Raw genomic sequence first — 12,064 nt, 5'->3', positions numbered from 1 at the left:
GCTTCAGCTTCCCACGCAGCCAAACCCCCTTACCTTGCTTTAAGCTATGATAAGAGCTTACCAGTTAGGAGGAGTTCTTGACCAAACAGACAAATTCAAATACATAGTGAGTGGTTTGGCTGTTTTCACCTCTTGGACCAGATCACATGGTCCATTTAAGACTACATCAAGAATCGCCTCTCTCCTTTTGTGGGTTTGGGACTAACTGCTCCAAGAAGCAATTTTTAATGGTATCTAGAAACTTTCTGCATCCTGTCCTTAAATGTCTTGTATCCAGTGAATATAGAAATAATCAGGGCTCGCCAAGCGATGGCAAGCCCTGCTCGCCAGCCACGCAGTTCAGCGCGCTGCGCATGCACTTACCGCGCTGCGTGGCTGTGCCGGCTTGTAAGCTACTCACCATAGGCGAGTAGATTACACTAATTGTCAAGCTTGGAAATAATTGAAATCCTCCTTTATTATTATCAGGGCTCGACAATTACAGCAGTCTACTCGCCCATGGCGAGTAGATTTTAGCCCGGCACGGTGCCACAGCGTGATCAGTGTATGCGCAGCGCGCCAAAGCGCGCAGCTGGCGAGCGGGGCTCACTGCCGCTTGTCAAGCCCTGATTATTATGATTGTTTTATTTTTATTGTTTCTAATTTCCCTGAATACTACGCAGTCGTCATCCAGTTCAGGTGGTTGCTGGTCTATTTCTATTGCTGTAGTCTTAGTATTAAAAAACACAGAATTTCTGTCCATAGAGATTCCGTGGTGGAGTTTGTCAGTCTAGATTTTTACTAAATTTGACACTATGCTTTTGCTCACAGAGAGTACTACTCCCCCACCAGCAGGAACCTGTTCCATCTTTCCATGGTAAAAATGTCACATTGATTGTCGTCATTCCATGCAGTTTCTGCAATGGCTGTTAGATCAATATCCTCATTTAATATCAGGCACTCCTATTCACTCATCTTATTAAGACTTCTAGCATTTGTGCAAAAATAACTCCTAACAGCTTTCTGATTTGATTTGTTGTAGGCATAACTTGATCTTACTTTTTCTGTCTGAATAAATCTTTTTCAGTAGTATTACCAAACTTAGGATGGAAGTGTAAGAAAAGCAGCCACAGAACAAGGAAATCAGTAAGCTCTTAGAATGGGACTTTGTCATGAACATGGCATTTCATAGAGCTTTAAAACCACATAGAGAAATAGGTACCTATCATAGTGACTCCTTGGGACATAAATCAAAATTGTGGTTCCAAGGTACAGATCAAAATACACACTTCCATAGTACACTCCATTGCTCCAGGTGTAGAACAGTAATTTAAGCATTCCATGTCAAAAAGGTGCCTTATGTAATTATTTTAAGTGACTTGTTCACCTAGTTTGTGGGTAACAAATAGTTTCCTTGAAGCATTAACCTATCTGTAAAGATAATATTTAAAATATAAGACTCACCAACTGTTGGCTAACGTCAAATATTCACATGGTCCATTGGAGACTGCGGCTTTACTCTTTCTAGTATCCAAGGTGAAGCAACTTGAAACCACTGTTGAAAGATTTGACTTAATAGCTTCTGCTGTACAATAATTTGAAAATAGCTTCCTCTTCTCTTTACAGGGGCAGGAGACATTGTTGCAATTATGATCAGCAATCTGAAAGGCATGGACATCATGCACCAGATTGAGAGGGGCTTTGAAGTGACTATGGTTATTGAAGTAGGGAAAAAGCATGCACCTTGGATGAATCACTATTCAATCTTCTTCGTCTCAGTGTCGTTTTTCATAGTCACAGCAGCAACTGTGGGCTACTTCATTTTTTATTCTGCTCGAAGGCTCAGGGTTGCAAGAGCTCAGAACAGGAGAGAGGTAAGTCTCTTCCATAAATTTGACACTTATTTATATTGTATATGGAAAATGATATTGGGAGGTGGTTTGGCGGCTGTGTCTGTCGTGCAAAATAAAGCTTAAACCCTGGGTCCTGGTTTGATTTGGGCTTGAACTGCTCAACTTTGTGGGGTCCTACAACCTGGGCCCAAGCCCAACGGATGTGTGTAAGTGGAAGGGGATTTTTGGGGCTTAGGCTGTAGCGCAGACTAAGGATGTTAAGAACTAGTCGACACAGTCCAGAGACATTCAAGAGTCTTCAAAGCCAGATGCACATGTGAGTTTCCTATCTTAGGATTTTTAGCAAAGAAGGAAATTGGTTTAGAAATTGAATGATGATAAAGCACTCCTCAGCAGAGGAAATTACTTTTGAATATCAACTTTTGTGTCAAAAGCAGCACTGGTTTTGTTTACTGATTATAAAACTGTAATCTTAGATTTTAAAGTCTCAGCAGGGATTTATACGGGAACGTTAGGGTTGACTAATTAGTAACTCTTGATATCAACTTTGCAGTAACCTATGAGCAGCTAATATAAGTAATAAAAATTATGTCTCCAGTTTTACTGCTTTACAATTGATATTCTAGACACATAACTCCTAAAATCTTGAGGACAGATCTATAATGGGCCTTATTTTGGTGTGAGAATCTTGTCCTATCATTTTCTTCTACCCGCGGAAAGCATAGACCATTGGCTGTAGTCACTAGTGGTCAGAGCGGCTGAGTGTGCCAAATATGAACAGCCATTTCTATAAGGTCCTTACTGTATCATTTAGGAGTCTACCAGAACATGTGATCTGCTTTGGTGACTTTTAGAAGGACTGCGCTCTCTCCAGCTTTCTTTCTAGGGTTGCTGGTAAAGTCCCAGTTTTCTGTAGCTTTAAAAAGAGGATCTGATATGCAGTTCCTCTCCCCCAAGCCACTGTGCAGTAGAGAGCCCCACTGCATGTTACAGGTGGGTTTTTGATCGTCTCAGAGCAAATCACAGATATGGTGCCTGGGTACTTGCGAGTGAGATGAAAGGCAGGTTGTTTTTCCAGACAATAATCACTAATAACCCTGCCATGTAATTCCCTAAGTATACTTGTTACTCCAGCCCATGAACTGGACTGTGTAAAACAAGCTGGCATATCTTAAAATTCAAAAAAGGAACATGAGAATGTCATAACTGTGTTGCTATAGTAGTTGCAGTCCTAGTCATAACTGATAAACTGACTCACTAGAAATGTAGCCCATGTCGAGTCAACCCACATTACCATCTTCATTCCTGGCAGGTTGTAAAATTAGAAAGACGAGGTGGGCATAAAAATGTTTCTTGTGACTCTAGCCAGGACAGTTGAACTACGTTTATAGTGTGTTTATTATAGAATTTTAGCTCAATGAAGTTTTCAGTACATATTTTGAGACCCTCTTGTTTGAATATTTTAAGCTCTTGTAGATATTAATTCTAGTAGAGTACTTCCAGTCCTCATGTCTATAGTAGGGATGTTAAATATCGGTTAATTGAATAGTCGAGTAACCTTATTAATTCTTATCAGTTATTTGACTATTCTATAGTCCCCAGGGGCAGGGCTGGCAGCCAGTGCGCTCTGGCCTCACTCCCGAGGAGTCCCCTGCCACTCTGCGCTGCTGCCTCTGTCTCAGAGCAGCGCGGGGCGCCAGCTGATCTGCAAGGGGAGCCAGTTTAAAAACCAGCTCCCCTTGTGGACTGGCTGACTGTCACCCTCTGCTGCTGCCTCTGATAAAGAGGAAGCAGCGCAGGATGGCAGTTGCTGCTGTGTACAGGGGGAGTCTGAGCCACCCAGCGCAAGCCTGCTAAAAAATGTACTGGCAAGTGTGGGGGAGGGAAATGCGTGTGTGTAGTCTATAGCTGTGGTTCTCAACTGTGGGCCATATGGCTCCCCAGGGGCCACACCCTACCTCTAGGGGGCCACATGGAAAAAACGGAACATTAGATAAATTATGGACCTTGTTTTCCAACTAACAGCTGCTATGAGGGGGGCCACAGAGGTAAATGAGGCTCAGAAGGGGACAATGAGCAAAAAAAAAGGTTGAGACACACTGGTCTGTAGCATGGACCTATAAGCTTTTGTTTATTGGGTAATCGACTACACTCTTACATCCCTGGTCTATAGGTAATGTCAGGGGATCTACTGCTTCCATGAGGCACTAGATGAAAGTACAGGCAGTCCCCGAGTTACGCGGATCTGACTTGCATCGGATCCGCACTTACGAACGGGGCTTTCTCACCCCGGAGCTCGCAGGCAGCGGGACCGCCCAGAGTGCAGCGGTCCCGCCACCTCAACCTCCGGGGCGAGAAAAGCTGCTCCGGGTGCCCCTGGTCTGCTGGGGACCGTCTCCAGCAGACCAGGGACATCGGGAGCAAAGCCGCAGCGGCGGCGGAGTCCCGCGCCTCCCCGGCTTTGCCAGAGCAAAGCCTCAGAGGCGCAGGACCCCTCCGCCTCCCCGGCTTTGCTCCGGGTGTCCCTGGTCTGCTGGAGACGGTCCCCAGCAGACCAGGGACACCCGGAGCAAAGCCGGGGAGGCGGAGGGGTCCCGCGCCTCTGAGGCTATGCTGTGGCAAAGCCGGGGAGGCATGGCACCACGCTGCCGCTGCCACTTTGCTCCCGGTGCCTCTGGTCTGCTGGGGGGGGGGAGGCGCAGCTAGTGCGCCCCCCCCCCCCCCCCCCCCAGCAGACCAGGCTTTTGTTGTGGACCCTGGGGTAGAGCAGCTGGGGTGCTGCCGGGTTGGTCCTGCAGGGACCTACCTGGTAGCCCAACTGTTCTGTCCCAGGCTCGAGACTCAGCCGCTGTTGAAACTGATCAGTGGCTGATTCCAGGAAGCTGGGGGCAGAGCAATTCTGCCTCCAGCTTCCTGTAGTCAGCCCCTGGTCAGTTTCAGCAGCAGCAGCTGAATCTGGAGCTAGTTCCGACTTGCATACAAATTCAACTTAAGAACAAACCTATAGTCCCTATCTTGTACGTAACCCGGGGACTGACTGTACAGCAGATACAGTTCAGGTATGATATCTCTAAAAGTAGCAGGCTGTCTAGCACATTTCAATCAAATAGACACTAGTCTTAATCTATTGCATAAGAGTGTAAGAGTGTCTATATTCTTTCAGACTAAAACAACAAGGAGTCCTGTGGGTTCTTAAAGACTCACGTATTTATTTGGGCATCAGCTTTTGTAAGTAAAAACCACCACTTCAGATGCATTTGACAAAGTGGTTTTTACCTACAAAAGTTTAATCTGTTCTTTACGGTGCCACAGGACTCCTCATTTTTGCAATACAGCCTAACACAGCTACCCCTGGGACTTGTTGTGTGATTTTATTTAAATCTAAATAGGAGCCTAGTTATTGCTAACTGATATCGTAATGGCATACATTGCTAATGTTAATGTATAGAGAGAAAAGTGATTTTTTTTCTTGTGTGCTGTAGCAAAGGTCCACCTATGTCGTGAACTTCTTGGTAGAAGTGGAATGTGTGTCTCTGTGATATTTACTCTTATGCAGGTAAATACACTAGTTCAACAGAATAAGCAGATAATCTATAGATTATAATCTGTAGAAATCTGGGTAGCGAAGAAAAGAGTAGAAAAAGATACTGCAGTCTCTCATGACCTACATGATTCCCTCACTTACTCCGCAGAGTCCTCTACTATTGGAGAGGTTTATAGCTAATGCAGGGAGTGGGGGAAGAGTGGGCATTAAAAGGCTACCTTTAAAACCAAAACTTGATGGCTTCTGTTATGTGAACAACTGGATACATACTTTTAAAAGAGTATTTGATGCTCATTTGTACCAAGGACTCTGTATAGCACTCTGACAGAGTAAAGGGACCTTAAATGTAGCTGGATACTGACCAGTACAGGACATTACAATTTTTCAAGTCTAATTGAACTCACTGCCATCATGAAATAACTAGGGATAGTACTTGGTTCACCATCATTGGTTCAGAGTTTACTGCTGTCACACACTTTATGTAATACCTCAGAAGTGACCCACTTAACATGATGTAGGAAGCAAGGTGACCTGCATCAGGACAATGCCCATGTTCGTGGGAACAGTAATTAAACCTCTGCACCTTCGGGTAGTGGAGCTCGGTGTGTCATGCAGGTATCTTGCTTGGATTATAGAAGGAACGTAAGGCCTGTTTGGCCTGTTTAAAAGTTTCATCTCTAAGCACCAGAGATGATTCTCTCAGGAGGAGGAGCAGGGAAAAGAACTTGACCAAATGAATGCTACTTTCCAGCATGGAGGGACAGAAATAAAATCTTCTCTGTCTTTTCTCCCCTCTTTTCCTTCCATCTGAGTCTGACTCTCCTTTTTAGACCAGGCACTGGCCATAATCTTTCAGACTGTGGCATATTCTTAACTCTAAGTTGTCAGTATGGATGGAACCCAAGACAGGCGCATCAGGTCTCTGACTGATGCTTGTTCTCTCTCCCTATAAATGAATTCAGTTACCACAATTAAAATATTGTTTGCTGAGGCATGGCTGTCAATTTAACCCCTTAACGCTTCTACACACACTATCTTAATTTGAATTTTCACCTAAAAATACACTGGGAAAAAAAGTTAGGTGAGCACTGAAGTTACAAAAAAAAAAAAAAAAAGAGGATTAAGGTTGCCTATTCAACCTTAATTCAGCCCCTTTGTATCTGCACTGTGATACTGACTCGAAATACATGACTGCATGTTCTTCCCCACAGCCACTGCCTCCGTCATGTATTGAATGCATGGTGCTCCCTGAATATTTTATCTTATCCTCATTGACCAATGTATGGCCCATGCCATACTCCTTCACAGAAGGAGCAAAAAGCCTTGACTTTAAACCAGGGCTGGGCAAGATGCGAGCTGGGGACTGGATCCAGCCTGTCTAACACTTTCATCCAGCCAGTGGACTGCATCTGGCCGCTTTTTATTTATATCCCTCTGCCCGTGCCACTGAATTTCCAGGCTGTGGCTCAGGCAACAGGATCCTATTTAAATGGGTCATGGATCCCAGTTGCAGTGCGACCACATCGTGAGCCCAGAGATGTGAGCCTTTTAAATAGCTGCAGTAGGGCCAGGAGCCGCAAGACCCTTGCTGTGTGTTTACTGCAAGGCCTCTGGCCCCAGAGAACTCTGGGGGGAAGCTAGGCCCCAGCCCCACCCCTTCATCACACATCCCCTCCCGTTCGGGGGTGGGGGTGGAGACAGTCTGTGACCAGTGCCAAAATTCATTAAGTGTGTGCCCCCGGACGAAAATTATTGCCCACCTCTGCTTTAAGCCAACCACAATACAAAATTTCAAATCTCTTCTCCAAACATGCAGTAATAGTAGCTGCTTAACAAAATGCTGATAATTTAACAGAGTTATTTTGCCTTACAGTTCTTCTTAGTAATGACTGTATATTACCTTCTTAAATGTTCAAAAATCGGCCCGCAGCAGACATTTTGTGTGTGGACTGCATAGTCCCAACACCAATTGAATGTTGGTGACAAAATTATGGGCCATTAAAAGCAGGAACTCATAATGGAAAATGTTGGGCAGTTTTGATTATCGTGCTACTTAGTCTGCCTTTAATGAGAATATGAAAACTTCAAGGATGTATGTGAGATGGACTTCATGCTGAACACAATATGCTAACTGCAGACAGTGACACAACTCTGGTTGTCCAAAGGCTATGGAAGTTCAGGACTCTTGTGTAACCACAATTTCTAGACAATTTCCTGCTCTTTCACAAACTCCTAAATTACCACAGGCCTAATGTGTGAGAGTACCAGGGTACAGCAATTGTGTCTGTCCTACAGGATCTTAGCAGAGAAAATGTGTACTGAAACTGTAAGGGATGTCTGAAGGATTTACTGGTGCAGCTCCCAGACTTCCTTGTGCACAGCTGACAGCACAGTTGACAACTGGAAATATTTTTGACTGATGTCAGAGTAAGGGACTGTGGAGTTTCTAAATTTAAAGTCTGTTTGGAAGTCAGCCAATGAGTTAGTGTGTGAAAATTGTGGCACTGATATCAGGTCTAAACTACTAATTGTCTGAACATGGGTGGCTGCTATTTTATCAACTTCTGTCCAGAGTAAGCCTCTAAACAGCTTCTTTTTCTGGTATTGAGCAACAGTTGATGTTCACAGACAGGGTCTATCTTAATGGGAGCACTGAGAATACTGTACCTGGTGGTGAAGCCTCCAGAGGCAAGCCTCTGAGGTAGAGAGCCATGCAGGAAAATGCATCATAGATTCTGTGCCTCCAAGTTCCTTAGCTGGAACTCTCCCAGAAAATGATCATTAGTTATTTAGCTCCCTGCATATACTCGCTGTTCCTGTTAATGCTGATGTTAAAGGTGAGCAAGTCTGACAAGCACTATGTTTCTTAGACAAACTCAGAACAGTTTTCCAAAATGACTAATAGTCAAAATTCAGGTAATGTGCCTATCCTGACAGAACCATGTGGATTTGATGCTTGTGTGAATTTTATATAGACTTTCTTCAGTTGGCATAATTTAGAGGGCTATAAACTGGATATATGCTGCTCTAGCCAATACAAATAATACTACTGTTGCTATATATTTAGATCTGCGTATGACTTTACCACACTCTACATGAGAACTCTGTGGAGGTGTCTGTCATTCTTTGGGGGCTCTTAATCTATGGGAGCCCCTGTGGACAGGGGCTGCTGCCGGAGCTGCCTCCCCTGGCCACACCGCACTACTGCCGCTCATAGAAGGGCATGGGGGGAACAGCGCTGTTGCTCAGGGATGTGAAAACACCAACCTGAGTGATACGAGTTACTCCGTCAGAAGTGATGGCATGGCCAGCCCATGGTGTGCTGCTTGCTGGAGGTGGTACAGTGTTGACGGAAGCACTCTTGTCTGTATGGATCAGATACGCAAGCAGATTTCCAAAGGCATCGGCCCATCTGTAGACCTGGCCTAGGTGTCAAAAACCATAAGTGCCCTGCCATTCATCTGTCAAACTCAAGTGATTCTTTTCCTCCTCCTGAATTTCTCCAGCAGTTATGTATTGTCACTACTAACATCTTAGCTATGATAAGAACTGGAAATATAGGGAAGGGATAACATTTAAAAACGAGCTCAGTTTCTGTGTTGATTACGATCTTACGAATGTAAACACAAACTCAACATTTTAACTTGTAGCAGAATATCCAGTTGGCTGCCGAACTTTGATCCCCCTTGCCTAGGCTGTAAAGATCCTTATCGTTGTTTTACTGAGGTGTTGCAGCAGTGTAGCTGGGTCTGCCTGCCTGTGACTTCATGTAAGTAGCAGCATACCTGCGTAGTAGGGAGAGGTCATCCCGTTCCTGAAGATGACAAAACTTTTGTGACATTTTAAGCAGAAATACTGGCTTTCGTGCTAATTGAACCCTTTAGTGTGCCAGTTGGTTAACAACAGCCGTTAGGCAAGCTGAAACTTCAATTTTTTGGCCATTTGTCTGTGCCTCTGTTTCTTGGCAGCTTCGCACAATCAAACAAATTGATTGACAGGGTGTGCGAGGAGGGGGAATGCAGTCTCACTTCCTTGCTGGCGTTATAGGTACCTTGTAAGTCTTCTAGGGCTGGCCTTTGATAGTGCAGCCTACAGGTTTTACCTAATCTGTCCTCGGGCTTAGATTAAAAACTAGCTTTCGCAAAGATACATATCTTACGTGTGCTAACTTGGGTCAGTCACCAGATAAAATTGTTTGAATTGTTGTCGCTGTTCAGCTGCAGTTGGTGCTAGCAAGCTCTGGGCTCCTGAGCAGCACGTGTACATTATGAAATGAACTCATTTCAAAGGCTTGGTTCAGAAAGCATGTTGGCTTTAGTTATGGTCCTTTAGCAGCCTGCTCCTCCCTTTTATCAAGATATACCTCAGTGTCAGTCAGTGCTAGGAAGTCACCATACAGATTCACAGCAGTTGGATAGATTAACTCCCTCTGAGTTCTACAGGTTTCCTTCTTCTGGACTGAGTTAATTTGAAGGCTTAGGTTGACACTGCTAGATCTGATGTAACTTAATCAACAGAGTATTGTGTATGTTTAAAAATCTAAAATGCCTTGGTTTTATATATATATTTTTTCTCAGTGACAAACCTTTTTAAAAACATTTGGGGAAAGCATGTAGCACATCCCTCAAAAGCACAATTATATAAAGTATCCAAAACTAAGCTTCTGCTCTTTATTCTGCTTAATGTTTTGATGCATAAAGAGTCAAATTTTCTCTTCAAAAGTCACATTGAATATCTATGGAAATACCTGGCTACATTAGTCTTCAGGCGGAGGGGGGTGTAAGCCGTGCTAGTCTGTAACTTAAAAAAAAATAAAAATCAAGTGTTCCTATAGCACCTTAAAGACTAACCCCTTCCCCCAAATTATGTAGTATTATGAGCTTTCGTGGGCACAACCACTTTAGATGAGTGGAGCAAGAAGTACAGAAATGCCAAATTGGAAGCAGAAAGAGGGGAGCGGGAGGAGGAAAGAAAAAAAAACTTGTCAGTTATAGTGTCCGTGCTAAATGAGGCTAATAGTGTAAGAGTTCCACACTTAGCTTTTGATGTCATTTGGGTGCTGAATATAATGTTTTTGGTCACTATTTGTAAGAAAATTAATTCTGTAGTTTTAACCAACAATTCTCTTTTTTGGTTACAGAGACAGTTAAAAGCAGATGCCAAAAAAGCGATTGGACAGTTAGAACTGCGCACATTAAAACAGGGGGACAAGGTATTGACAATATCACTTCCTTATGTTTATTTTAAATGTATTCTGACATTATATTGTCCAAACTTTCCTCTTCTTGTTTTTAATAAACATGGCTGTACAAATATCCTAAAATCTTCCTGCCTTAAGTGCAAGCTCAGATCAGTTTGGAGACCAGGCCTTTCCAAAGAGTTTACACCTTGCAAAACTGCAGTCTATAGCAAAATCTGCTGTGTTCTGAGCCCTCTGTTGGTTAGCACTGTGAGATTTTTGGCAGGTGTAACTGACATTCTTCTGTGACATTGATGCAAATAAGGCTGTTGGCAGGGGTAACTTGGGCCAACTGCTTTGTTCTAAATATTTTTTTTTAATTGTGCCATTTTTTGGTGGAATTGATGCATCTACACTGCGGATTATGGAGGGATGGATTGGGAGGGGGTGATGTGCAAATTCTAGAGCACACCAAAGTCTTGTACTTTAACTGCTCCATGTTGATACTGCTAGAATAAAAATACTTCAGTTTGCATTAATACACTCCTAATATATGGAGATATACCTATCTCATAGAGCTGGAAGGGACCTTGAGAGGTCAAGTCCAGTCCCCTGCCCTCACAGCAGGACCAAGTACCATCCCTAACAGATTTGCCCCAGATCCCTAAATGGCCCCCTCAAGGATTGAGCTCACAACTCTGGGTTTAACAGGCCAATGCTCAAACCACTGTCCTATCCCTCCCCTCCAGTCCTATTTAAAACATAGTCCACTTTCAAACAGAATTACGTTAACGCAAACATAGGACACTTGAAATGTAACTCTGGTGCACTCACACTCCTATTGCAATTCACACTCCTATTGCCCGTACTGTGTTGCACTGTAGCCATACCCTTCCTTCCCTTTGGCTTTCTAAGGTTTTAAATACCTATCCACTGACGTAAATTATGTTTTGCTGCTGATTAAGTCACAGGATAGCTGTTTGAATGCCCCAGATTAAATGGCAAACCTACTGGTTTGGTAGTTCATTATGTGTATTTGTATCTGAGTCCTGTTCTAGATTATTCTGGCTAGAACACTTTAGCTTGAGATTGATTTCCAGAATAAATTTGTATGCAACTCTCTCTGTCTTGAATCTCTCTCTAAAATAACTGATGACTTATGCTCTTCATTTAGGAAATTGGTCCTGATGGCGACAGCTGTGCAGTGTGCATTGACATATACAAACCAAATGATGTAGTGCGCATTTTAACTTGCAAGTAGGTTGTTTGCTAAATTGCCATGTCTGTTTTAAATGCAAAAGCGTATTTTCAAAAAGCCTTTGTTAAAAGACAATAAAGGGGATGTAATCTTACTATACCTGTTTCTCCAACAAAATAGCCTTAAGCCTTCCTGTAAGGTTTTCAGATAAGCATTAGAAATTGTGCAACTCTACAATAAAGGTTGCTTATTACCATGTAACAACTTTGTGAGGATGAATCAATTCTTAAGGTTGAAGTGTATTACCATAT

The 12,064-nt window shown here is 43.3% G+C and overlaps 1 protein-coding gene across 1 annotated transcript in view; it reads left to right on the top strand.

The window, feature by feature from the left end:
• RNF128 (ring finger protein 128) overlaps positions 1 to 12,064 on the top strand; it is a 48,313-nt gene that overhangs the window by 24,560 nt on the left and 11,689 nt on the right. Inside the window, exons 2-4 of the mRNA XM_075941114.1 lie at positions 1,606 to 1,853; positions 10,517 to 10,588; positions 11,730 to 11,812. Of these exons, the coding sequence (XP_075797229.1) occupies positions 1,606 to 1,853; positions 10,517 to 10,588; positions 11,730 to 11,812 (403 nt within the window). The remainder of the gene's footprint in view (positions 1 to 1,605; positions 1,854 to 10,516; positions 10,589 to 11,729; positions 11,813 to 12,064) is intronic.

The sequence above is a fragment of the Pelodiscus sinensis genome, chromosome 13 (assembly GCF_049634645.1).
Source record: "Pelodiscus sinensis isolate JC-2024 chromosome 13, ASM4963464v1, whole genome shotgun sequence".
Lineage (NCBI taxonomy): Eukaryota > Metazoa > Chordata > Testudines > Trionychidae > Pelodiscus > Pelodiscus sinensis.
This window is presented reverse-complemented; position numbering and strand designations above follow the sequence as displayed.